The sequence below is a fragment of the Lynx canadensis genome, chromosome C1 (genome assembly GCF_007474595.2).
Source record: "Lynx canadensis isolate LIC74 chromosome C1, mLynCan4.pri.v2, whole genome shotgun sequence".
NCBI lineage: Eukaryota > Metazoa > Chordata > Mammalia > Carnivora > Felidae > Lynx > Lynx canadensis.
The window spans coordinates 110,985,617-111,013,565 of NC_044310.1; the positions used below are offsets into that span (position 1 = coordinate 110,985,617).

Here is a 27,949-nt window from a genome sequence, read left to right on the forward strand (position 1 = left end):
GCCCCGTTGGGAGCAGCCGCCGCGGAGACTCGGCGGCACCGGCTGTGTGGTGCTGTTGCTGCCATGGGCAAAAGAGACCGGGGAGACCGCGGTGAGACGTGGCGCGGGCGCTCTGGGGCCTGCCTGCGCTCGCCTTCCCCGTCGTCCTGTGTCGTAGCCGCTCCGGGCTTCTCAGCGGCTGCCGGCCCCGCAGTGTCTCGCGGCCTGTTCATGCTGTCGCGACAAGCTGCTGGGCAGGGGGCGATCCCTGACCTTTGGGCCGCCTTGCGTCGTGGGCCGGGTGGGAAGCGTTGGAGGGAGAGGACGCCAGCGGCACGCAGGTGGCTCTTGGCTAGGGGTGCATGGCGTTGGTGAATGAAGTACGGCTGCTGCCAGGTTCCTTCGAAATGTCACTCAACAGTGCGGAGGGAACCTTAGGCTCCTGCTGCGCTCACTTCTGTGTCCGTCTCTGCAGATAAGAAGAAGTCTAAGAAGCGGCACTACGAGGATGAAGAAGAAGATGACGACGACGTCCCCGGGAACGACTCTCAGGAAGCGGTCCCCTCGGCGGCTGGGAAGCAGGTGGATGAGTCCGGCACCAAAGTTGATGAATATGGAGCCAAGGACTACAGGCTGCAGATGCCGCTGAAGGACGACCACACGTCGAGGCCCCTCTGGGTGGTAAGCATACCCTCCGCCAGGGCAGAGCCAAGCTGGTTCGGTTTTTGGACCCCAAATGGAAATGCAGGGTACTGCCCTCCAGAGCTGGCTGGGAGACGGCTTTCACACATGCTGTTTGAGCAGCCTGAGAAGGAGCAGGTACCCAGGGCACACTAGCCTTCGTTTCTAGCCCCTCCTTCTCTCCTTCCCTTCAGTTCTACCACATGCGTGGAAATACTTTTTTATTTACTGAGCAAATGCTGTTTATTGTGTAACATTTTAATTACCCATCTACAAAAAGTAATGGAAGCTATATATTTGCTAGGCCACTCTGTTGCTCAGCTCGAAGTAGGTAATAGTCTACGTTTGTTTGAAAACTAACCTAAAGGTACATTGAAGATAGCCAATAAGGTGGGCTTTCCCTGTGAAGAAGAGTGGAAACCGACTTCGGAAACCTGCTCTTCTAATCTCTCCATTCCTTGGATCTGGTTAAAGTTACAGGCCCACAGTTGGCTGAAGGAGGGCTTACAAAAATATCCTTGGTGTTAAAGATCCCTTTTGGGCAGCTTATCTTTTCGGGTAATGGTGTGGGAAAGAGTCTAATAGTCTCTACACTTCATTTGGTTTTTTTGTTTTTTGTTTTGTCTGTCATGTCCATTTGGTGTTTCTTAGGCTCCTGATGGCCACATCTTCTTAGAAGCCTTCTCTCCGGTTTACAAATATGCTCAAGACTTCCTGGTGGCTATTGCAGAGCCAGTGTGCCGACCAACCCACGTGCATGAGTACAAACTAACTGCCTACTCCCTGTATGCAGCTGTCAGTGTTGGGCTACAAACTAGTGACATCACTGAATATCTCAGGAAGCTCAGCAAGACAGGAGTCCCTGATGGAATTATTCAGTTTATTAAGGCAAGTGGGGAGCTAAGGCCAGCGCTTTTGCCTTCCTTGTGAATGTGTTAATAGTGGACAGGTACTACCCATTGTCAACCTGTGGCCATCATGAAGATGCCATTCAGATCTCGTGTGGAGAGACATAACTGATTCCCACAGCTGCTTCTCTTCTGGATCTCTTCTTGCTGAGGCCACACTTCTCATGAGCGCTCTGATACAATGAACACTAACACATTGGGGATACTAATTCAGGCCCATTCTGGGCAGGGTTATTTGGGAATGCAGCCAGAAGTGAATGGTGTTTTGGACTGAATTGTGTCCCCTCCAAAATTCATATGAAGCTGTAACCCCTAATGTGATTATATTTGTAATGAGGAAGTAATTAAGGTCAAATGGGATCATAAGAGTGGGGCCCAGATCCAATAGGATTAGCATCCTTTTAAGAATAGTCATCCAGAAAGCTCAGGTGCTCTCTTTGCATGTGCACAAGGAAGAGGTCATATGGGCACATAGTGAAAAGGTAGTCAGGAAGAGAGTCTTAACTAAAAACTATTCACTGGCACCTTGATGGAGGATTTCTAGAAATGTTTCTGTTGTTAAATCACCCAGTCTGTGGTGTTTTGAACAGCAGCTGAGCAGACTAATATAAGTGGTAAACTCTGTCTAAGGCTGAATTCCTGCACGGGACCAATAGTCAACACTTTCCATTAGGGAAAATCAAAAAGAACTTGCAAATGTTGAAGTGGATAGGGTTCCATATGAAGAGCATTGGACATGCTTGGGTTTGTCCTGAGAGGTCAATGCCATTCAGAATAGATGACAGTGGCTTTTGTCACCTTCAGCTGATCTAAGGGAGTTGGATTCAGACCCCCAGATCTGGTGAGTGCCACAGACCGTCAGTACAGTGATGCATCCGATCTCAGGGAAGCTGACAGGAGCCCTGGTAGGAGTTCTGTCTTCTTGTGATATGGAAAGGTGCCCAGGGAGAAGGGCCTCACCTTGCTGGAATGAACCCTGCATTAGCACACTGGCTGTGCTCAGTCTTGGCCTGGAGCCGCCTGCAGGAATGTAGGTGTTGGTATAATGCAGCAGGGGATCCAGAAGGGCAGCAGCAGGGGCTGGTCACAGCCTGAGAGCTGAGCGGCAGATCTCCACGGCCACCACACAACCTCTGCTGCTTTCCGTCCTGAAGATTGCTGGGAACCTAGAAGATTTCAGCTGTAGTCTCTTCTGTCAAGAAGCTTCCATTCTGTTTTTTTAATTGTTATTTTTAAGTAGGCTTCATGTCCAGCACAGAGCCCAGTGTGAGACTTGAACTCCTGACCGTGAGATCAAGACCTGAGCTGAGATCGAGAGTCGGATGCTTAACTGAATGAGCCACCCAGGCACTCCAAAGCTTACATTCTAGTTGGGAGAAATAGGAACATTGGTGAGGAGGCCAGGGGGTTTTGCATTTAATTTACACAGCAATTACTAAATACATGCTCTGTGCCAGTTTTGTGCTGGGACCTGTAATAATGCTGGTGTGGCTGGATGAACCATTGGATTAGGTTGGGGCCTGTGGGAATGGAGAAGAAAAGGGAAGGGAAAATAAAGATTTTACGTAGCATTTTATAAATTAAGATGTGCGTCAGAAAGAGCCAGGCAAAAGCAAGGTTTTACTCTCAAGAGTAGAGTTTAATAAGAAAAAGCTCACTTTTGGCAGACCTGACTTCTTTAGGATTGCACATTGGGTAAACTGAAGTCTTCACTTGGTAGGTAGTAAGACATGCCCACTAATGAATGTGTCCCTAGTGAGCCGAGTATTGCTAATTGTGCCTGTTGGATGTTATCACTCTTTGCAGCTGTGTACTGTCAGCTACGGAAAAGTCAAGCTGGTCCTGAAGCACAACAGGTAAGGGATCCTGTGACAAGCCCCCCAAGGCACTTGTGCCCTGTGCAGAGCAGGTGGCAAGGAGCTGATGTCTGTGGGCTGTCTGTCTGCACCAGCACGTGCTCCCCTGAGTAAGGGGATAGAAGGGATGAGCGAAGGGAAGTGACCAAAACTGGGAATTCATTTACTGGCCACCATGTTCCCCACTCCCGAGCAGTGACGCTGAGGCTCAGGCCACTCCTTATTTGACCTCAAAGCCAGATTTTGTCCACAATCTCATTTGTTATATCTTGGCCAGTAGCTCGCAGCTCATATCTGGCCAAGGGTATGGGAGACTAAGAGATTGAGAGAAGCACAGAGCCACTATTTCCAGCCCATCTGATCAAATGAGCCACAGAACCTTCTGGAAATGGTGTACTGCTCAGTAGTCACCTCCTTCCCTCCCCTCTTTTAGGTACTTTGTTGAAAGCTCCCACCCTGATGTCATCCAGCATCTTCTCCAGGATCCGGTGATCCGGGAGTGCCGCCTGCGGAACTCTGACGGGGAGGCCACGGAGCTCATCACAGAGACGTTCACAAGCAAGTCGGCTGTAAGTGGGCTCCTGGGTCACCCTTGGTAGTGGGAGCATTGGGACATTCAGTTCAGCATTTGCATCTTGGGACCCTGCTGTCTTACTATTTTTTTTTTAATGTTTATTTATTTTTGACAGAAAGAGAGAGACAGAGCATGAGTGGGGGAGGGGCAGAGAGAGGGAGACACAGAATCCGAAGCAGGCTCCAGGCTCTGAGCTGTCAGCACAGGGCCCGATGCGGGGCTCGAACTCACAGACCACGAGATCATGACCTGAGCCGAAGTCGGATGCTCAACCAACTGAGCCACCCAGGCACCCCTCCCATCTTCTTACAGCTGCAGTTGCTTGTTCAACTTTGGCTCTTGCTTGGTGGCATGAGGTTTCATTGTTGCACAGAGGTTCAGATCCTGCCTTTCTTACAGATCGCCAAGACTGCTGAGGGCAGTGGTGGGCCTTCCACTTCCCGGGTGACGGACCCACAGGGAAAATCTGATATCCCCACAGACCTGTTTGACTTCTACGAACAAATGGACAAGGATGAGGAAGAAGAAGAAGAGACCCAGACAGTATCTTTTGAAGTCAAGCAGGTTAGTGAATGTACCCCTCTCCAAGCAGCCCAGCCCTGCATGGACTCTGCGGTCTGTGTGAGAGGAAGGGATCCCCGTGTCTTCCTGAAATTGCTTTCTCCTTTATGGTGTCTGTGAGCTGTGGCATCGTTCCTCCTGATGGGGTTAGATCTGAGTGTCCTGTGACTCTGGCTGCTGGGTCAGTCTTCACAAGTTCCTGGGAGATGTGGGAAGTGTCTGAGGGGCATTTTGGTGGTTTTGGTGGCATTTTGGTGATTGGATTTAATTTTGTCTGTGTCCTTAACTTGAGTTGCTTTTCTGTGCTTTAACCCAGCTGTTATCAAGCAGATATCTACTTGATATCAAGCAGATCAAGATCTGAAATTGTAAAAGCCTACATAAAATGCTGTCTTCTTGACCATTAACCCCCTTGGATTATGCATAGTTTATGAGCATGCTTTGGATTTAACAAGATTATAAATGTCTTCCATGCTCACTCCCCAGGAAATGATTGAAGAGCTCCAGAAACGTTGTATCCACCTGGAGTACCCCCTGTTGGCAGAGTATGACTTCCGGAATGATTCTGTTAACCCTGATATCAACATTGACCTGAAACCCACAGCCGTCCTTAGACCTTATCAGGAAAAGAGCTTACGGAAGATGTTTGGGAATGGACGTGCCCGCTCAGGGGTCATCGTTCTTCCTTGTGGTAAGTGACACCTGAATGAAGAAGGTGGCCAGACTCTTCTGTCATGGTCTGCCAGCTTTCTGTCACTCTCCTTTGTGTGCCCTTCTCTAAATCATACCTGGCCAGGGAGCAGCTGAGGTCAGATGACGCCCTGATCCGTGACCTAACAGATATTTGAGTGCCTGCTGTGTGCAGGGCTTTGACCTCAGCAGTGGGGATACAGTGGTGGATAGAACAACACTTCCAACCTCGGGGAGCTCATTTTGTTTGTAGAGAGACAGATGGTAAACACATAGACTAAGCAATGTGTAAGATCTTGGGCAGTGACAGTGATGTGGGGCAGGTGCTGTCTTTTTTTTTTCATTTTATTTTTTATTTTTAAAAATTTACATCCAAATTAGTTAGCATATAGTGCAACAATGATTTCAGGAGGAGATTCCTTAGTGCCCTTTCCCCATTTAGCCCATCCCCCCTCCCACAACCCCTCCGGTAACCCTCAGTTTGTTCTCCATATTTATGAGTCTCTTCTGTTTTTATGTTATTTTTGTTTCCCTTTCCTTATGTTCATCTGTTTTGTCTCTTAATGTCCTCATATGAGTGAAGTCATATGATTTTTGTCTTTCTCTAACTATTTTCGCTTAGCATAATACCCTCCAGTTTCATCCACGTAGTTGAAAATGGCAAGATTTCATTGTTTTTGATTGCCGAGTAATACTCCATTGTATATATACACCACATTTTCTTTATCCATTCATCCATTGATGGACATTTGGGCTCTTTCCATACTTTGGCTGTTGTTGAAAGTGCTGCTATAAACGTGGGGGTGCATGTGTCCCTTTGAAACAGCACACTTGTATCCCATGGATAAATGCCTAGTAGTGCAATTGCTGGGTCATAGGGTAGTTCTATTTTTAATTTTTTGAGGAACCTCCATACTGTTTTCCAGAGTGGCTGCACCAGCTTGCACTTGCAGGGGCAGGTGATATCTTGTACACTGGAGTTAGGGTCTCATCCTTTGCAATCAGCTTGTGAGTGTGTGTATTTGGAGACTTCATAGCAGAGAAGCTTTGTTCGTTCCTGGATGGCTTATTACAGTGTGCACATCCAAGAAAGGAGAGTATAGCCTCCTTGGCACCTGTCTGATATCATTTGTCCTAAGTCATGTCAGGTCCTGGCTGAGGTTCTTGGCCAGAGGTCACAGCACATTCACCTGGGGGCCCTACCTCAGACTTGAGGAGGTTAGAATCTCCAGGGGAGAGGCCTGTGCCTCCATATTCTTTTTTTTTTTTTTTTTTTTAATCTCCCTGGGTGATTTTGATGCACATGCCTGGTGAAGGAGGAAATGCTGTTTAAAGGAATAGCTTGATTTTTATCTTGATCTTCAAATGGTGGAAGATAGTAAACTTGGAAGCCCTGGAATTTCGCCTCTGTCTTTGCCAGTAGTGTACACATCTCCCGTATGCCTGAATTCTCAGCCCAGCACGTTGTGCAGTCTAAGAGCTGCCTTGTACTGGGCCCTCGGTGTGGTCTGTGTGCCGGGCACACTTTTCCTCCAAGGCACCACCTTCCCATGGCGGGGGCCACGTGTACCTCCGCTTTCGTTTCCTCGTGTTCACAATTTCAGCAATAAGAGGGTCTCTTATCTCTGGTGAGTTTTGAGATTTCAACATTAGAACAAAATTCATGGAAAATGCCACAGGAGGGCCTGGTGCCTGTCTCTTAATTGTCACATTTGTGCGTGAGCTGGACGTGTCTCCTTTTTATAGAGAAGAAAACAGACCTTGGAGCAAGAAGTGCCTCATGGTATCGGCTGTGAGGGTTATTGCAAGTAATTCACCCAGATTTGTGTGTGGATTCTGTCTGTGTCCTTCAAAAAATTTTTTTTAAATGTTTATTTTGAGAGAGAGAGACCAGCATGAGCAGGGGAGGGGCAGAGAGAGAGGGAGGCACAGAATCCGAAGCAGGCTTCAGGCTCTGAGCTGTCAGCACAGAGCCCGATGCGGGGCTCAAACTCACGAATCGTGAGATCATGACCTGAGCCAAAGTTGGACGCTTAATCGACTGAGCCATTCAGGCACCCCTGTCTTTGTCTTTCATTGCAACCTGGCCTTGGGTGGCATTGCCCTTTGGTTTCACATAGGTGCCGGCAAGTCCCTGGTTGGTGTGACAGCTGCTTGCACCGTGAGAAAGCGCTGTCTGGTACTGGGCAACTCAGCTGTGTCTGTGGAGCAGTGGAAAGCCCAGTTCAAGATGTGGTCCACCATTGACGACAGCCAGATCTGCCGCTTCACCTCCGATGCCAAGGACAAGCCCATCGGCTGCTCCATTGCCATTAGCACCTACTCCATGCTGGGCCACACCACCAAAAGGTCCTGGGAGGCTGAGCGAGTCATGGAGTGGCTCAAAACTCAGGAGTGGGGCCTCATGATCCTGGATGAAGTACATACCATACCAGGTAAGCAGGCTGAGAGCCGAGCTACCTGCTCATTGCAGAGACAAAAATTGATTTCTATTCGTTGGGTGGAGGGAAGACTGCTGTGTAGTTCATCTGTCTTGCTAGAAAGGTCTGCTGGGTAAAGTTTTAAAGTAAGTCCGAAGCATGTGGGGGGGTGGGCATGAGGGTGGGTGGCAGACAGCTTCGTGAATCACTGGCCCACAGTAGTCATTCAGAAAATGGCTTTTCCCTTCTTCCTCAATCTTACTGTTGTAGTTCAGTTTACCCTTAACCGGTTGGCTTATGGTGCTGTGAAAACTGGACCAGCAGCACTGAAGTCCTTGCCGTCATGGTGTTTGTTTTATTTGAAGGCTGAATTGAAGTATTGATCCTTGATACGTTACAGAAGCCCAACTTCTCCAAGTGTTGCAGGCAGTCTTTTTTTAAAAAAAATAGCTATATTGATACAATTTCCACCAGTAAAAACTACCTATTATAAATGTACAATTCAAGATTTTTCACAGGTTTATGGAGTTGTGCAGCCGTGACCGTGATCCAGTTTTAGAACCTCTCCCTCATACTCATTTACAGTCAGTGTTTTCAGCTCCAGCCCCAGAGAACCATGGAAGTGCTTCCTGTCTCTATAGTTGACCTGCCTTTTCGAGAAATACCATAATGTGAATCATATATATAATTCATATATGTTTTAAGGAATACATGTTATATATAATAGTAAATATTTCATTTATTTTCCAGACTCATATAATATATATTTTCTTAGATGTGGCTGTTTTTACTTTGCATGATGGTTGACCCATATAACATTGTATTGGTAGTATCTGCCCTTTTATTGCCACATAGTATTCCAGTATTCATTGATAAAACAAATGAAGGGGAAGCTCTGGTAAGTTAAATGTAAATTAGGGATTTCTCTGCATGAAATGAAATCAGAGGCATTTTCACGTAGTGTTCAAAATACTGCCTAGGTGGCCCTAGCATCATTCTTTTCAGTTAATGAGAACCCCTCCAGCCCTCCTGCATGTCTGAGGGTACCTATCAATGTTCACAGCAAGCCACGTAGGGATTGGGGGTCGTTCAGGTTGAAGGAACAGGGCAGCATTAGTCCCAAGGTGGGAGAGTACTTGACACGGTCCGACAGCAGCAAGATGACTATGCGGCAGGAGGGACATAGAGGAGAGCAGCCAAAGCCAAGGTTAGAGAGGGCCAGGCAGGATAGAGTGTGGGCCAAATCCTATACGTAGGTCACTGTAGGGTGTTGGGCTTGTACTATATGAGTAGGTGGGAAGCCATTTGAGGGATTTGAGCAAAGGGTAACATGATCTGATTGTCATGTACTATGAAAGTACCACCCTGGCTGCTGTGCTGAGAATAAACGGAAGGAGGCAAGGGTGGAAGCAGCTGGATGGGCCCAACCAAGAGGCTTGAACCAGTAAGAATAAAGGTAATCTACTTCTGGATGTGTTGTGAGGGCAGAGCTGACAGGCTGGCCATGAGACCTGAAAGAAAGAGAAATCAAGGATGACCATATGGGTTTTGGCTTGAGCAACTGGAAGGAAAGCTACAGAACTGGGGAAAGCTGTAGAAGGAACAGGTTTGCAGAGTGCAGGGGTTCGGCTTTAGGCACGTTCATTTGATTGCCAGTTAGACATTCTGGCGGTGGCAGAGATGTTAGAAAATGGGCAAAAGACAAGAGTAGACATTTCACCAAAGAGAATATACAGATGCCTAGGAGCCTTTGAAAAGATATTTCACGTCATTAGCCCTGAGGGAAGTGCACATTAATACCATGCGACGAGATGCTGCCACACACCCATCAGAGTGGCCACGATGGAAAATACTGACAATAACTGATAAGAGTACAGAGCAGCTGGCATGCACCGCCAGAGGAATCACAAAATGTACAGTCACTGTGGAAAGTTGGGCAGTTTCTTAAAAAATTGCCATGTGACTCATCAGGCCCACCCCTGGGCATCTGTCCTAGAGAATGAAAACTCAGGTTCACACAAAAACCTGTACATGAATGTTCATAGGGGCTTTAGTCAGAGTCTCCAAAACCTGGAAACAACCAAAATGCCCAACAGTGGGTGACTGGATAGACAAATGGGAAGGTCCCTCCCCTGGAACTCTTTTCAGCCACAAAACAACACACTGTTGCTACATGCAACAACTTGGAGAAATCTCAGAGGTACTTGCTGAGCGAAATCAGCCCATCTTGGAAGGTTATATGGTGTATAGTGCCTTTGAAAAGACAAAACTAGTGATGGAGAACAGATCAGTGGGTGCCAGGGTGTGGCTGTAAAGGGAGAACAGGAGGGAGTGTTTTGGGGGTAATGGGTTTGTCTGTATCCTGATTGTGGTGGTGGTTACACAGATCTTCACATGTGTTAAAATTTAGAGAACCAATCCCATCCACCCACAGCAAAAGGTCACTTTTTACTGTGTGCTAATTTAAAAACTAAACTCCAAAAAAAAAATTTAAGGAGCAGGAGGTTACTGGCTCTGATTGGATTGGAAATCGATGACCTAGAGAATCACATCCTACAAATGAGTTTGGAAGTGCTGTGCAGTGGTTCATTTGGAGTCTGTGTTTGAAACTTGGGAAACCTGAGTATGTACTTAGTTTATGTTGATGTTCGTTTTTAGCCTAGGTCCCAGGTTTCAGAGGGCGGCAGCCAGGCTTGAGATTGGTTGTCTGGTGATGAGGATACAGGGTGTACCCCACAAAATTTCATGCTTGCCATCTGTGTGTTTTCTCTTCCTGATTCACTGGGTCAGTTTGTCTCTGGCTGGGTAGGAGAGTAAAACCAAACAGCTTTAAATAGAATTCTGAGTTCTGTTGTGTTCTTGTGAGCTCCTTGGCCTGGCCATGCTCACTGGGCCAGAGAGCCAATGTTAAATTAGGGAATTCTAACAAATCACAGCAAGATTCTTGATTGTTAAACAAGTATACCACGTTGGATGAGGTAGAATGATAAATCTTTGAGATTTATCTCAAGAGGTAAAGATGGCTGTTTTCTTTTAGACATCGTCCAAAAAGAGTCCTATTGTGTCACTCACTGTATTGATAAAATATCGGTAACTGCAGACTTGCATGTATTAAGTGTTTACTGCACTGTGCCACTTTCATTATTTTAGGAAGTATTTATTAAGAACCCACTATGTATCAAGCACTGTGCTTGGACTAGGGATGAAGTGGGAGACAACTGACACCTGTGACATGTACAGCAAAACAAATCACATCCACAGAATATGTATTGTGATTCTATTAATACAAAGTTTGGATGACAAGTGAGATGGTGATTCCTTTGAGGGGGGAGTGTTGGTATTGACAGGCGGGGTCAGAGGAGAGGCTTCTAGGTGCTAGGAACACTTGTCTTGACCTGGGTGATTTCACAGGGACATAGCTGTGTAAAAACTTAACCATCTGTACACTGTGTCATATGTGGGTTCCTCCTCCTGACAGCCCTATGGCTGTTGGAGAATGTGGTAGTGGGACGTGGCTGGTCTGTAGGGCAGATGCCACAGCGGGGGCTTCTTTCTGGCTGCAGAGTATCCAGGCAGGGAGCGGACTCATGCTTCCCTTGGGTTGATAGCATCTCTGGGCTGTCCCCAGCGCTGCCTCCATGGCACTCACATGAGGTTGCTGTCTCCATTGCCTTGGCTGCCATGCCCTTCTGACATGAGGAGCCTGGTCTGCGGTCCTTGGCTCCCCTTTTTTTGGAGCAGCACAGTCCTTGGAGATAACTATGCTGCTGGTCTTTGTCTTCAAGTGTATGTGCAAACCACCTTAAGCTTGGAAGACCTGGACACTTACTAGGGGCCCAGACAGTCCTCTGCTATCTCACTGTTCTTACGTTTTTGGTTTGTGTTCTGGTGCAGTCTGACCCTTCCTTCCTCAGATTGTTAACCTCTGTTTCTGCAGTATCACTAACCTCACTTTTAATTGTATTATAAGATAAGCGAAACACAAACATTTTAACCTTTTTTTGGAATATTAGTATTTTTTAAAAATTTTTAATGTTTTATTACTTATTTTTGAGAGAGAGAGAGACAAATTGCAAGCAGGGGAGGGTCAGAGAGAGAGGGAGACACAGAATCTGAAGCAAGTTCCAGGCTCTGAGCTGTCAGCACAAAGCCTGACCTTGGGGCTCGAACTCAGGAACCGCGAGATCATGACCTTAGCCGAAGTCAGATGCTTAACTGACTGAGCCACCCAGGCGCCCCCGGAGTATTAGTATTTTTAAAGGATGAGCCCATGGAAATCCATTAATTGGTTCTTTTTGAAATTAGTATCTTAATCCCATTTATGTGTTTATTTAATTTGATAAACCAGAATTAGAACATTCCAAACAGAGACAGGAGGTTGCTGGTGGACCAGATGAATCTAATTGGAAAGCTCAGAGAAGGGAGTTTCCTAAGGAGGGTGCCTGGGGTTTCATGTCTCCCTGTTGTCTCCTGCTTTCTGGGAAGATGGTAGGAAGTCCAGCAGACCCGGCTCCTTTTGTTTCTCTGATCCCATGGTCACCCAGCCATCTTCCTGGTATCCTGGGTACAAGTTTTGGGATGAATACATTCCTTGCATCATTTGGAGCTCACTGGTGTTTTAAGTGTTACATCGTGTTTCAGATCGCCATTTGCACTCCTGTTGGTAGCTTAGCTGTTACAAGGAAGGATCCTGGGGCTCACTGATTTGGAGCTTCCCTAAAGCCATTTCTCCCTTTTGTTCTCTTTTTCTTCCTTCTTTTGGACAGGTCTAAAAGTGATGATTAAGTGTTCTTGCCTAGTCATTCTGGTCTAGAGCCAGGTTCCTATGATTCAGAAACCCGGGGTTAGCCCACTTAGTGTCACAGGCCCGTGTAAAGTCGCAAGGCTGTGTGTGGTACTTGAGCATTTAAAAAAGTGACAGTGTTGAGGCATCTGGGTGGCTCAGTCGGTTAAACCTCTGGCTGTTGATTTTGGCCCAAGTCATGATCTCATGATTTGTGAGATGGAGCCCCACATTGGACTTTGTGCTGACAGTGCAGAGCCTGCTTGGGTTTCTCTCTCTCCGTCTCTCTCTACTTCTCCTCTGCTTGTGCTCTTTTTCAAAGTAAATAAGTAAACATTTAAAAAAAATGTTAAAAAAAGTGACAGTGTGAATGCATCGATTGTTTCCCTAGCCAGGATGTTCCGACGGGTGCTTACCATCGTGCAGGCCCACTGCAAGCTGGGTTTGACCGCCACCCTCGTCCGGGAAGATGACAAAATTGTCGACTTAAATTTTCTGATTGGCCCCAAGCTCTACGAAGCCAATTGGATGGAGCTGCAGAACAATGGCTACATCGCCAAAGTCCAGTGTGCCGAGGTAGCTTTCCCCTTCCTGGTATGGCCTCGAGAGAGGGATTCCACCCATGCTTAAGGGGAAATGGTTCAGGTCCCCTCCCCGTGGGCAGATACACAGTCAGGACTTGAGCAGAAGTGTTGCCACTTTATACTGTTCCCTCAGTCCCCCTGTGAGGTGGGCAGTGTTCTACCCACTCCAAAGACTTGTGAAACAAAACCCCTTTCCAGGGGCACACAGTCAGTAAGTGCTCAAGTCGGGATGGTAATCCAGGCTAATTTGACCTCCACATCCACTCCTCCTTTTCCCTGGGAGTGAGCACCTCTGGATGGTCCTGCCCACCCTCACCTTTGAGGAGTTCCTGGGTGCTCCTGTGTGGGCCACCATCCAGGCCACCCCAGGGTCAAAGCCTCTTGGTTTTGGTGTCCCCAGAAGGCACCTGTGGCCTACATCATTTCTAAACACATTGGGAAACACATTGTCCCAGTTTTGTTCCACAGTGAATACCTGCACAGGTAAATGTTGAAAATACGCATTCAAAGGTAAGTCTTCTCAGAAGGAACAATTGCAAACATCCTTCCTGGCAACTTGAAATGACTGTCACTCACTGGCTAGGGTCAGGTGGCCTCTGTCCCACAAGGGCAGAAGGGGGCCTCTTGGGTAACGGTGAGTGTGAGGAACCTGTGCAGGTAGACTTGCTCTGCTGAAAACTTCCTTACCCTGTAGTTGCCTCTTCATAATCAACACGCATCCTACGAAACAGAGCATTGCCGGAATCTCTGAGGGCCCTAATCCTCTCCAGTTGTGTCTCCCCTCCCCCGCCAGGGGATTCACTGTCCCATGACAGAACTTGTCATCCTCTCCCTTTATTATTTTACCTCTTGTGTATATTTCCATCACCTACTTTGTTTAGCGTTGCCTTCAAAAAAAGTCTTCCTGTATATGAAAATAGAACCTAGTTTTGTGTGTTCTCGTATGACTTCTGTCCCTTGCTTGGTACTTTTATCCCTTGCGTAATGTATTACTTTTTTGATGATGCAGGTAGCTGTGCTCTGCAGTATTCCATTGTACAAATATACCACAACAGGATATATGATGAAATACTACACAACACTAAAAATAATGTTGACAGACACTTGGGTTGCTAAGTTTGTCTTTGTAACAGCTTTATTGAGGTGTTAAGTTGATGTTTCATAACATCCACCTGTTGTAAGTAAGTAAATTCTGTGATTTTAGTCAGTGTAAGGAATTATGTAGCTGTCCTCACCCTCCAGTTTCGAATTGCATTTCCCACCACCCTGTCACCACCCCAGAAATTTCCCTCATGCCCATTTGCCATGAATCCCTGCTTCTGCTCCAGCCCTAGGAAGCCACTGATTTATTCTTCATAAATTTGGAGCTTAGTGTTTTGTTTTTGTTTCTGTTTTTTTTTGCTGTTGTGATAGTGTTGCTGCAAATATTTTTATATCTGTTTTCTGGGGCCTTGGGTCATTTTTTTCTAAAGCAGTGTTGTTTGTACTGTGGACTGTGGTCCCATAGTAGGCGGTGACATTACTTTATTGGGTCATTATCAGGAAAGAATAGAATCTGCCAAAATGCATAAGTACATTAAGGGTAGATGTTGTTTTTTGTTTTTGTTCTTGAGTATATGTTGTTTAATACAACTGTGTTCATGCATATGAATGTTTAGTTTGTGGCCTAAAATGATTCAACTGTGAAGGCCACTGCTCTGGCAGATACACCCAGAGGTAGCATATCTGGGTCAAAGGCTGTGTGGCTGTTCTCTTCACTAGTTGTGTCCTAGAAAACACTGTTTTCCAAAGTATTGGACCGGCTGACACTCTCATCACGGGTGAGTGAGATTACTCCACATCTTCTCTAGTACATAATACTGAGTTTTATTTTCTTTTAATTGTTTGCTGACATACTAAGTATGAAAATGGTATTCCTTATGATCTTAATTTGTATTTTCCTGTTTACTAATGACCTTGAGTATTGCTTCCTATGTCTGTGGACCATTCATGTTCTGTGAAATGCACGATTTTAAAGATTTTACTGTGGAAAAAGAATTGCTTTGACTATAAAGAACTAGAAATCCTAACGGAGTCATAACAGTACACAGCCCAGGGGGAACCAGAAAACAGTGGCAGCAAAACCTATGAATTCGAGTTCAGGCCAGTGGTAGGCATGGAGCGACAGCAGCTGAGTCCACAGTGGTTGCAGCATGAAGAAATGGTCTGTGGTGATCACACAGAAGTGGCACTGGTCACACCCCAGAATTCAGAGCCTGTCAGGATAGGCTTTGTGGCCTGTTCAGTGCAAAGTTTCCAGAGGGTCATTTTTGTGTGTTCACAGCCTTGAGACCTTTAAAACCCATGGCACTTGAGTATATTTGTCTGAGTTTCCATAAGCTTGCCAGTAGCCGATGCACAAGGGCCTAGCACAGAGGAGGCCCCAAAGAGTGTTCCTGTCATTCTTATTTGAAGGATCTAATTGTCTCAGATGTGACCAGTGGGACCCCTTCAGCCTGGCTCCTGTATCCATTTGACATGTCCCCATTCTTTGAGCACTTCCTTGCTTTCTGGCACAGCAAGGTATTTTAGGTTTATCTGGTACTTTCCCTACCTATTCTGGCCCTGGAAATCAGCCATTTCTCCAAGGTGCCCTTTTAGCAAAGAATGGAATTTACAAACCAAGATCTAGGTGCTAGGTGTGTTCATTACTCCTAGGATGTCATTGCTAGGCTAATTCAACAGACAGAGCTAGGAGGTATGTGTGCGCTTCTCCATAGCAGTGCTGTGTGTAGACTTGTGTGTGGAGGTGTGGTCTAAACGGGAGGGATTACTTGGACCACTGGTTGAGAATCTGGTTTCCTTTACTTACTTGGAGCTGGTGTGAAAGTAATTCCCCAGATATCGATGCATTTAAAAATCCATGTGTTTGGGGTGCCTGGGTGGCTCAGTTGGTTGAACATCTGACCAGCTCAGGTCATGATCTCGAGGTTTGTGAGTTCAAGCCTCACATTGGGCTTGCTGCTGTCAGTGCACAGCCTCCTTCAGATCCTCTGTCCCTCTCTCTCTCTGCCCTTGCCCTGCTGTGCTCTCTCGAAAATAAATAAAACATTAATAATAATAGTAATAATAATTATTATTATTATATCTATGTGTTAAGATAAAAATATGAGAGTGTCCTTGTTCAACATTAGGTACTTGATTTTGTTTTGATTTGTTTTAAAGCTAGTTCTGCTAAATTAATGGTCTTTAAAAATTTCCAGTTGTGTGATGTTTAAATTTGCAAACTGACCCTTGATTCTTACTGTGTCGCAGGTTTGGTGCCCGATGTCTCCTGAGTTTTACCGGGAGTATGTGGCAATCAAAACCAAGAAACGAATCTTGCTGTATACCATGAACCCCAACAAATTCAGAGCTTGCCAGTTTCTGATCAAGTTTCATGAAAGGAGGAATGACAAGATTATTGTCTTTGCCGACAATGTGTTTGCCCTGAAAGAATATGCCATTAGGCTGAACAAGTAAGAAGTGAAGAGTTGGAGTTGCCCCAAGGCAGCTTAATCTTCCCCCAAACCCGAGTGCAGAAGGTGCCTGGTTTTCCTTCTTTGCCTCTCAAAGTTCTCTTAGGGTCTGAAGGTCTGGTTCTGCAGCAGCCTGGTCACCCTCAGCCCAGGGGTCAGGGGCCAGAGTCATGCTGCTTTGGTGGGGCTCCATCTATGAGCTGGGCTCCGAAGGTGGGCACAAGTTGGTATCTGGAATGGCAGGCCGAGTGAGCATTCTGGTGGAGCTGAGGTCAGACTGTACAGGGGACAGGAAGGCAAGGCTGGCTGGGCCAGCATCCCAGCCAGCCCTGCATCTAGACAGAGCTTCTCAGGAAACACCAGCGGTGTCCTCAGTGGCCCCTAGTCCCACCTGGATGCTGTGTTAGCACTGCTTGTGTAGACACTAAGCTTAGATTGAGGGACATGGATTTAGGAAAAAAGCACAGTCCAGAAACAAAAAAGTGAAGGAGGAAATCCTGAAGAGAGTGGTGACCAGAACCTTGGCTGAGGGTCTATAGCCCCTCATTTTTATGGGCCTCCCTCTGATATTCTTGCATGGTGGAGGGCTTCCCGGGAGGGAGCAACCTTGCAAGAATTCCTTTTCCCACTGATGTTAATTGGGGGGTGATTCTGTGGTCCTCCTAACACACCTCATTCTTCTTTAGACCGTATATCTATGGTCCTACATCCCAGGGAGAGAGGATGCAGATTCTCCAGAATTTCAAGCACAACCCCAAAATCAACACCATCTTCATATCCAAGGTCTGTGTGCCCTGCAGGGTGGTGGTGAGGCCTCAGCACCCCCAGGGCTAGAGGGGACACTGGGTGATTGCGAGGGCCATGAATTCATGTTTGTTGAAGGGACGTCATGTGTCACTTCTCATTCCCATGTTTCCAGTGTCTGGTGACAGGAATGCTTTCTGATGGGTAGCAGAAGGAGCACTTGTGGGGTTGAATGTGTTGTGGACAATTTATAAAGTCTCTTTGCTTGACTGAGGTTTTCCCCACTTCTTTTGGGGATATAGGAATTTTAAATTGTATTTTCTCTATCCCAGGGGAAAATTTTCATTACCTATTCTGGCAGAAGTGGACATTTAGATGAGGTTCTCTTTGTGGAGTTTTTGCTTCCTGTGGGCTGTGGGCAACCTTCATCCTGGCTGTTCGTGTGCCGTGGTGTGGTGGGCGGTGGATGTAGGCACGGTGCGAATGTACAAAGGCCCAGCTCGGTGATACTGTTGGAAGCTATGGCCGAACAGTGTAGAGCAGGCATTCAGATTAGAACAGGCCCAAAGCTCAAAATAAATGCGGTTTGCCAATAAAGTTGATCACAGCTGGGTTAGTAAGTACCATACTTAGATATGTGCTGGGAACCTCCATGGTTGGAACCCTCAAGCCAAGGCCGCTACCCTGACCAGATCTAGCCTGGTGTGGGCAGTGGGCCCTGACAGGTCCTGTGTCCCACATGTGCTGATGGTTTCATTGGCCTCCAGTCACGAGTGTAGATGGTTTTGTGCAGACGTGTTTCTGTAGCAAAAAAGAAGAGTAATCCTTTACAAAGAATCTCTGTTGATAGGCCCTCTTGTCTCTGGTCCCTAGCAGCCTGGCCTGAGAGCATAAATGAGATGGCCGGTGGGGACTGGGAGTCCTGACTCGCTTCTTTAGGACAGCTCTCAGGAGAGTTCACAGAAGGTCCTAGAGGCCTGCCTGCATCCGCAGGACCCTGGTGCAGAGGGAAGAGGATGGGTTTGTCTCTCTCAATTATCTTTAGAGCTTATTTAAATTCCAGGTCAACTGATTGTTTTCTTCTTGTCCCAGATAAAAAAAAAAAAAAAAAAAAAAAATTTTTCAAACTCAACGCTGTTTCATTTCTGTAGGTGGGTGACACATCGTTTGATCTGCCAGAAGCAAATGTTCTCATTCAGATCTCATCTCATGGTGGCTCCCGACGGCAGGAGGCCCAGAGGCTGGGGCGAGTGCTCCGAGCCAAAAAAGGTAAAGGTGGCCTTACGCCTTCTGCTCCAGCAAGTCTTTCCTTTTAAGCCACTTGGACTCGGAAGAGGGTAGGGCTGTGCTGCCTGCGTGCCCGTGGTGGTGAGCAGGCACCCCGGGATGCTGGGACCCCGGCTAAGTAGATGCCGCAGGGAGGGGTCCCAAAGCAACGACCAAGATCAGCGTGGCTCGTGTTCTTTCTCTGGCCTCGGAGTTCCTATGTGGGCGTTCTCCGTGGCAGCTGCCTGCTCCGCGTTGGGTGTCCTCAAAGCCGAGCTGTCGCGTTGGTAGGCCATCAGGGGCCAGGGAAGCAGTGTGAGTGTGCAGTGCTGTGGACATAAAAGGCAGGAAGCAGAGCTGGGCCGCCAGTGCCATGTGGGAGCTGGAACTGAACCCTGGGCCTTGAGTCAGGAGTTGGGGAGGGCTTTGGAAAGAGTAGCTCGGGCAGCCACACGGGGATACTTTGCGCGCACCCTGTGAAGAGTCCTGCCTTGGGTGGCAGCTCGCAGCAGGGGTGTTGTGCTTAGTGAATGAGGGTGCGAGGCCGGAGTCTCTGCTTGTTACCTGTGGTGAGAGGGCCCTGACCCTAATGGTGGGTGTGGCAGGGACTGACGCTTAGAGTGGCCGAGTCTCTCCTCCTGGGACCAGGCAGGCCCTAAGACCAGGACACAGGCCCTGTCCTCAGGGAATTCGCTTTCCTTAGGGGCAGCTGGACTGCTAGGGTGACTGGAAACAAGGGTAGGGGCATATGTTGGAATCGTGCTGTTGTAGAATGTGTTTAAGAGGCGGCTGATTGTATTTAAACTGGAGACAGGGCATGTTAGTAGAAATAGCATGAACTTGAGCACCAGACCACCCTGGTGACCTTGGGCAGGTAGTTTGCCGGTCTGAGCCTTGCTTTCCCATCCAGAGTGGGAATGACAGTCCTCTTGAAGGACTCTTGAAGGACTCTTGTGAGGAGGGAGCCATATATAATAGAACAGTGTAAAAGGCTGCTGGAGAAACGATAGCTTTTATAAATTGACAGGAATATCATCTGGCTAGTATATGTGAATGTATCTCATTAACTTACGCCTTACCCATTACCTCCCCCCAAAAGAAACAAATCTAATTTTAAAGCCCCTTTGAATTTGAGTAGAATTTGTTTTTTAAAAATACTATTTGATGTAACGTATTTGGCTGCTATCTTTGCATCTGTGAGCTCTTGTAAGACTAAGAAACAATTGAATTCAGAGGCAGTACACAGATATTGAACCTGCTGACATTTGGACTGTGAAGCAAAATGTGCAGATTTTCCAGAAGGATCAGGTTTTACAGGCTTCAGTATTTTCTGTCCTAGTTTCTGTGATCATTCTTCTGCTCTAGGTTTTTTTTCTGACCTGGGTTTTTGTTTTTTTGGGTTTTTTTTTCTTTTTTTTTTTTCAAGCAACTTTATTGAGACAGAATTCACATACCGTATAGTCGGTCCACTGGAAGTGTATAGTTCATTAATTTGTTGTTTCTTAATGTTTATTCTTTTTTTTTTTTTTTTTCAACGTTTATTTATTTTTGGGACAGAGAGAGACAGAGCATGAATGGGGGAGGGGCAGAGAGAGAGGGAGACACAGAACCGGAAACAGGCTCCAGGCTCTGAGCCATCAGCCCAGAGCCCGACGCGGGGCTCGAACTCCCGGACCGCGAGATCGTGACCTGGCTGAAGTCGGACGCTTAACCGACTGTGCCACCCAGGCGCCCCTCTTAATGTTTATTCTTGAGAGAGAGATACAGAGAGCGAATGAGAGCAGGGAAGGGGTAGAGAGAGAAGGGGACAGAGGGTCCGAAGTGGGCTCTGAGCTAACAGCAGAGAGTCCAACGTGGGACTCGGACTCACAAACTGTGAGATCATGACCTGAGCTGAAGTCAGACACTTTAACTGACTGAGCCACCCAGGTGCCCCAGTTCATTGGTTCTTTTTTTTTTTTAAACGTTTATTTTTGAGGAAGAGACAGAGTGTGAGTGGGCAAGGGGCAGAGAGAGAGGGAGACACAGAATCTGAAGCAGGTTCCAGGTTCCGAGCTGTCAGCACAGAGCCTGACACAGGGCTTGAGCCCACGAACCTTGAGATCACGACCTGAGCTGAAGTTGTACGCTTAACCAACTGAGCCACCCAGGCGCCCCCATTGGTTCTTAATATAATTGCAAAGTGTATAACCATCACCACAGTCTGTGTTTAGAATATTCTCATCACTGCAGGAAAGAAACCCTTTCCCATTGGCAGTAACTCTTCCTTTCTTCTTGCCTCCCAGCCCCACCTGCAGGCAATCACAACTATTTTTACCTTGATAATTGTGCTCATTCTAGACATTTCATATGTATGGAATCATGCAGTCTGGGTCTTCTGTGACTGCCTTTTTCACTAGCATGATGTTTTCACAAGAATCATCTTTATTGTAGTATGTATCAGTATTTCCTTCCTTTTTAATGCTGAATAATATTCCATTGTATGTCTTATTTATTCGTTCTTCTATTGACAGACACTTGGGTTGTTTCCACTTTTGGCTCTTAGGAATACTGCTGCTATGAAAGTCATGTGCAAATTTGTGTGGGCATATGTTTTCAGGTCTGTTGGGTATAACTAGGAGTAGATTGTTGAGTCATGTGGTAACTCTGTTGAACATCTTAATAAACTACCAGACTATCCTCCAGAACGGCTGCACCATTTGACACTCTTAGCAGCAGTGTGTGAGGAATCCAGTTTCTCTACATCCTTGACAATAGCTGTAATAACCTTTCTTTAAAACTTTTTTTTATTTAAATGTTTGTTTATTTTTGAGAGAGAGAGGGAGAGAGAGAGCATGTGCAAGTTGGGGAGGGGCAGAGAGAGGGAGACAGAATCGCAAGCAGGCCCCAGGCTCCAAGCTGTCAGCACAGAGCCCAACGTGGGGCTCGAACTCATGAACCATGAGATCATGACCTGAGCCAAGTCAGACGCTTAAACCTTCTGAGCCACATGGGCACCCTGATCTTTTTTGATTCTAGCCATCCTAGGGAGTGGCAGGTGGTACCTCATTGTGGTTGTGGTTTGCATTTTCCTGATGACTAATATGTTCAATGCTTTTCATGGGCTCATTGGTCATTTGTATATTTTCTTTGGAGAAAGGTCTGTTCAGGGGCATGTGGGTGGCTTAGTTAAGCCTCCGACTCTTAATTCACCTCAGGTAACGATCTTGTGGTTCATGGGTTCAAGCCCCACATCGGGCTCTCTGCTATCAGTGAGGAGTCTGCTTAGGATTCTCTCTCCCTCTCTCTCTGCCCCTCCCCTGCTTGAACTCTTTCTCTCTCTCTCTCAAAATAAATAAACAAACAATTAAAATTTCTTTAAAAAGAAATGTCAGTTCAGATCCTTTGCTCTTCTTATAATTGGGTCATTTGTCTTTTCATTATTGGCTTGTAATAGTTCTTTATATAGTCCAGATATAAATTCCTTATCAGATACATGCTCTGTAAATATTTTCTCCCATTCTGTGGGTTGTTTTTTCACTTTCTTAATGGTGTTCTTTAACCAAACATTTTTAATTTTGATGAAGTAAGTGCCCACACAGAGTCCAGGCCATTAGCCCCTTGACTGCAAAGCTCTCCCACTGCATTGTGGTTGACCCTTGAACTGTAGTTTGAGCTGTGGGGGTTTTTTTGGATAACTACAGTACTGGGAGTGTACTTTTGTTCACGATTTTCTTAATGTGTTCTTTTCTCTGGTTTACTTTATACTAAAAATAGTATGTAATATGTATAACATGCAAAATACGTATTCATCAAGTATTCCATATTACTGGTAAGCCTTCTGGTCAGCAGTAGGCTATTAGTAGTTAAGTTTTGGGGGAATTAGACATTATGTGGGTTTTCAGCTCTGCAGGGTTAGGGGTTCAGCGCCCTAACTCTCACATTGTGCAGGGTCAGCGTACTTTTGAGCCCTGGAGCCTTGCTTCCAGGCATCGTAACAGCTAATGTTGTCCTTTTTCCTTCCCTCTCTCTTTTTATATATGTTACATATGTGCGTGCGTGTGTGTGTGTGTGTGTGTGTATGAAATAATAATATATATAAATAGTATTAATTATAAGAAATATATTTTATTTATGTTTATATATAACATATATATAATATTAATTATTATATATATATATTTTATTAATTACATCCAAGTTAGCTAGCATATAGTGCAAAAATGATTTCAGGAGTAGATTCCAGTGATTCATCCTCTATGTATAACCCCAGTGCTCATCCCAACAAGTGTCCTCCTTAATGCCCCTTGTCAATTTAGCCCATCGCCCCTCCCACAGCCCCTCCAGCAACCTTCTGTGTGTTCTGTATATTTAATAATCTTTTACGTTTTGTTCCCCTCCCTGTTTTTATTTTTGCTTCCCTTCCCTTATGTTCACCTGTTTTGTATCTTAAATTCCACATGAGTGAAGTCATATGATGTTTGTCTTTTCCTTGCCTCCCTTAAGGAATGGTGGCAGAGGAGTACAATGCCTTCTTCTACTCGTTGGTGTCCCAGGACACACAGGAAATGGCTTACTCAACCAAGCGGCAGAGGTTCTTGGTAGACCAGGGTTATAGCTTTAAGGTATGTATTCATTAAATGCGTGGTGAGAATAGAACCGAGGCTTGCTTTGTGCCCGCACCTCCAGGAGAAGGGGGAGCCGCCATCGGCACCACTGGGGGACAGCTTAGGCAGGCACAGAGCATGAGGGCATTGGAAACCCCGCCTCACGTTCCCTGTATCTCTGCACAAATTGCCGGGGACTTTGAGGGAAAATATTGTGCAGGATCCCTTCCTGCCCCGGGCTTCCCACAGTGAATGGTTAAAGAATGGGGCCTCCGAAGTGAGGGGTCTGGAGTGTCTACTTGTTCAGATTTTACAATTGTCTTGGAAGAAGAATGTTAGCTGTCAGCAGGAAGATGTGCTTCCTGGCAGGACTCGGGACACCTCAGAGCTATGGCCGTCACTGTGCCACCCTGAGCCCCTTGGGATTACTTTCCTGCACCAGCAGTGGCTGTCCACTGGAGCTCAGGGTTTCCCAGGTTGTTCACACACCTGATTTGTGATACAAGGTCGGCTCCAGTGGGGCGCCCCGCTGGGTGCTGGGCGAGCTGTGCTGTCAGTCAGCCTCAGGGGCCTCACGGCACAGGTGTCCATGCGCTATGAACCCACGGTTGTGCAGTTTGGGAGGTGCTGACGTTTTGGCTGACTTCCACCGGCTGCCATGTTTGTGTTCTCTTCTGTTGACACAAGTGGAAAGGTTGTGTCACGATTTTGTGCCCCTAAAGGTTTTTGTTTGTGGGGGTGGATGGAGGGTGCTGGAAGCTGGGGACTAAAAGGACACCCCTAGAACATGTAGGTTCCCAGATTCTTGGTTCTCAGAAGACTACAGGCTGCCTTTTCAGATCCTTTCGCTTGTGTCTTTTTCAGGTTGGCCAGTTTCTGTCATTAACCGTAGATAAGAGGTCAGGGCCGTCTGACCCCTCCTTTTTTAGCTGGAAGCAGTGACAATTTCAGATTTCTCATGCTGGGCTAGAGGACAGGATGCTTGACCGTATTTTGAAGGATTTGCATTATGACCTTTTTATGTGTCTGTGAAAAGTAGGTGGTGATAGTAACGTTCATACGTCCTGATCCCTGGAGAGTCCAGTGAGAGAACATGTGCCAAATCAGGTCATGTCCTGGGCTTTTTGGAAGGTGCCCTTGGCAGAAAGGCACCTGGACCTGCGATTGTCTGCTGGTCGGAGGGGCCTTTGCCCCGCTTGCCTTCAGAGCTGCCTGCTGAGAGCAGCCCGGTTAGAGCTCCTGTGATCATGACCCTGGACTTCCCAGAGGGGTGGTCAGGCCAGGGCAGAAACGCCCGATGTTTATGCTCTGGGCCTGTGGCCCCCTGAAGGGCTCAGCCAGATCCCTACTTCTAGGCCTTTTTTTTCTCATTAAAATTATGAGAAGATTTAGAGGGGGGGGGGGGAGATTTCTCTACGTCATCAGTCCTGGCTTTCTTCAGGAATTGGTAGGCCTCATAGTGAGTCACCTCCAAAGAAGGGAACACCACATCTCTACATGCTGTTCTCTTGCTGTCTTAGAAGAAAGTGCTGCAAACCCACCTTGACATGCTCTCATTTCTTTTTTTTTTTTTTTTTTAATGTTTTTACTTATTTTTGAGACAGAGACAGAGCATGAGCAGGGGAGGGGCAGAGAGAGAGGGAGACACAGAATCTGAAGCAGGCTCCAGGCTCTGAGCTGTCAGCACAGAGCCTCACACAGAACTCGAACTCACAGACTGAGATCATGACCTGAGCCGAAGTCAGAGGCTCAACCGACTAAGCCACCCAGGCGCCCCGACATGCTCTCATTTCTAAGTGCCGTCCTGCTGGAAGTCCTATGGGCCAAGCCCAGGGGGCTGAAGACCCTTCCTGAGAGCGGCAGGCTGTGCCCTCCATCTTTGGTCCCTTCCTTTACCTGGTGCAAGGTGGAATACTGCCACGGGGGCGCATTAGAGTTGTCAAGGTCCCGTTGGTCGTCTGTAAGTGATTATGGATTTGCTGTTCTGGGAGTAGGTGTCTCTGGAATTTCCTTCCCATCTCCTGCCCCGCAGTCATCAGTTAAGCTCCCTGTTACAGATGGCTCTGAAGCTGGTCTCTGCAATGCCAGAGAGGAGCTCTCCGTTTTTAGCCACCTGCTCAGCTGGGTCCGAGGGAGGCAAAACAGAAGGGGCCATGTGGCCTGCTGATTTTGGCTTTATAGGTGATCACAAAGCTGGCTGGTATGGAGGACGAAGAGCTGGCGTTTTCCACGAGGGAAGAGCAACAACAGCTCCTACAGAAGGTCCTGGCAGCCACTGACCTGGATGCAGAGGAAGAGGTGGTGGCAGGAGAATTTGGCTCCAGGTCCAGCCAGGTGAGTGAGCGGGTGAGGCCCCACCTGCCAGTTCTCCCAAAGGACAGAGTTCTTATGCGCCCGCATGCACTGCGTCCCCTGTGCGTGTGCAGGTGCGCGTGCGCACCTGTGCGACCTCCATAAAGACTTGGAAAGACCAGGAAGCTGTGGAGAAGAAAATAACAGAAATTACCCCCGTTAACCTTTCGGTGCATCCTTCCTTCTGGACACGCTGTTTCATGTGGCCACGCCCATAGTCTGTGGCTGGCCCCCTGCTCTGTGCACAGAATGGGGGAGCCCAGGATGGCAAATGTGGCCCCAGGCTGGCTCCCAGGTGGCTGCAGGAGGGGGTGTTGCAGGCCTGGGCCTGCCGTCCAGGGCCTTGCACAGGCCAATTCAACTCTGGCTTCCTCCTCAGTAATAGAGCTAAGCTGTCCAGCTTAGGTGGGTCTAGTCCAGTAAGCTGTCCAGTAAGGTGGGTCTAAGGATCCTCTCCCAGCTAGTTTCAGTATTTATCTTGAAAAATGTAGAGTTCTGTCTCTCTGTCTCTCTGTCTCTCTCTCTCTCACATTATAAAAAGAAAATTTAAATAAAAAAAAATTAAAAAGGAGCACCTGGGTGGCTGGGTTGGTTGAGCGTCTGACTTTTAATTTTAGCTCAAGTCAAAGCCCCATAGAGGCTTCACGCTGAGCATGGAGCCTGCTTGAGATTCTCTGCCCACCCCCCCCCGCCCCTCTCCTCAGCTAGTGCTCTGTCTCTGCCTCTAAAATAAAATTAATTAAAATATGTAGAGTTCTCTGAAAATAGTGAACTTTCCATTTATTCTACAAATAGTTACTGAATGCCTGCCTGTGCCCAGCCCTATATAATATGGTATAACTAATGAAAGTACCATTATGGGGAGTTCTTATCCGGCTCTTCCAAGAGAAAAGTATGGTGTAGTCAGGTGCATTGGAAACTATATTGATATTAGAGCTAAGAGGTGAGCAGTGGTTGGGGTAAAGGAAGAAATACACTGTCCCCCGGGAGGTGCTGCCCTTCCTCTAGCCTGAGACTGGGGGACCAGACCAGCTCGGAGGTGTCTGAGCCTTCCCTCATGGATGCTTCAGGGAAACTTCTTGCCTCTCACTGTGTCCTTGGAATGCCTGGTCAATCCCACCAACCAGGGAGTCCCCTAAGGTCAGGCTGGCATTGCTTGGTGCCTGTATGTCCCCAGGCTTGTAATCTGGTGCAAGTGGTGTGCAAGGCTCTGGGTCAAACCCTGCCTGTATGATTTCTGTTCACACCATGTATGTCAAGACAGATGTGGCTGTCCCCATTTTATAGATGAGTTCATTGAGGTGCAGACATTCAGTATTTGTCCACAGTGAGAGGTAGATCCAAGATTCAAGCCCAGGGCTTTCTGGCTTTCCACTTGATTCAAAACCTTATGGTGGAGTCTTGAGCTGTTGGGGGACCACTGTTCTCACTGTTGAAAAATTCTGTTCATAAATTGTTAGTAAGAGAGGCAGAATAGCATTATGGTTAAGAATAGGGAATCTGAAGCTGGCTGCCAGAGTTGAAATCCCGTCTCTTTAAGAGCTGTGCAGGGGCGCCTGGGTGGCGCAGTCGGTTAAGCGTCCAACTTCAGCCAGGTCACGATCTCGCGGTCCGGGAGTTCGAGCCCCGCGTCGGGCTCTGGGCTGATGGCTCAGAGCCTGGAGCCTGTTTCCGATTCTGTGTCTCCCTCTCTCTCTGCCCCTCCCCCGTTCATGCTCTGTCTCTTTCTGTCCCAAAATAAATAAACGTTGAAAAAAAAAAATTTTAAGAGCTATGTAATCTTGGACAAGTTACTTAATCTCTCTGTGCCTCAGTTTCTTCATCTGTAAAATGAGGATTATAATGATTGGGAGGATTGGATGAGTTAATAACATGTAAATGCATGTGAACTGTTTAGTATAATGCCTGAGACATAGTAGTCAATAAGTGTTCTAAAAAAAATATTAAAAACTTTGAAAAACTTACTACAATTATAAATGTTCTAAAAGGAGTGTCTTTCCCCTTGTAAACTAACCTTGGGCTGGGTCCTCCCGCAGGTGTCTCGGCGCTTTGGCACAATGAGCTCTATGTCTGGGGCTGACGACACCGTGTACATGGAGTACCACTCGTCACGGGGCAAGACTTCCACGAAGCACGTGCACCCACTCTTCAAGCGATTCAGGAAATGATGGCCACATGGTCACCCAGGTCAAGCCAGGGTGCTCAGCACCAACGCTGGAGAGGGATTTTCCGTATCATAATCTTTCCTCTGGCATTGGCCAACATGATCTAGATGCAGTGTTTGTTAACTGTATTGAGGAAAATGCATCGAGAGCTTGGCTCTTTGTGAATCATCCAGGGCTTTTTGAAAAAGTTGGGAGACTATATTTTTGGGGGTTCCTAGACCATTTTTCAATCTTGGGGAGTGGTCATTCCTGTATATAAATCTTTGTAATGTTTAAGGTGTATAAATGGAACATTTAACAACT

At 46.9% G+C, this 27,949-nt stretch overlaps 1 protein-coding gene across 1 annotated transcript; it reads left to right on the top strand.

Annotated features, from left to right (window-relative positions):
- ERCC3 (ERCC excision repair 3, TFIIH core complex helicase subunit) lies at positions 1-27,949 on the top strand. The gene is made up of 15 exons (XM_030325075.1): positions 1-91; positions 455-660; positions 1,312-1,548; positions 3,375-3,424; positions 3,858-3,993; positions 4,398-4,562; positions 5,046-5,250; positions 7,370-7,684; positions 12,844-13,028; positions 16,331-16,533; positions 17,220-17,316; positions 18,429-18,546; positions 23,029-23,147; positions 25,311-25,463; positions 27,518-27,949. The coding sequence occupies exons 1-15, from the start codon at positions 64-66 to the stop codon at positions 27,647-27,649; spliced, it is 2,349 nt and encodes a 782-aa protein (XP_030180935.1). The 5' UTR covers positions 1-63; the 3' UTR covers positions 27,650-27,949.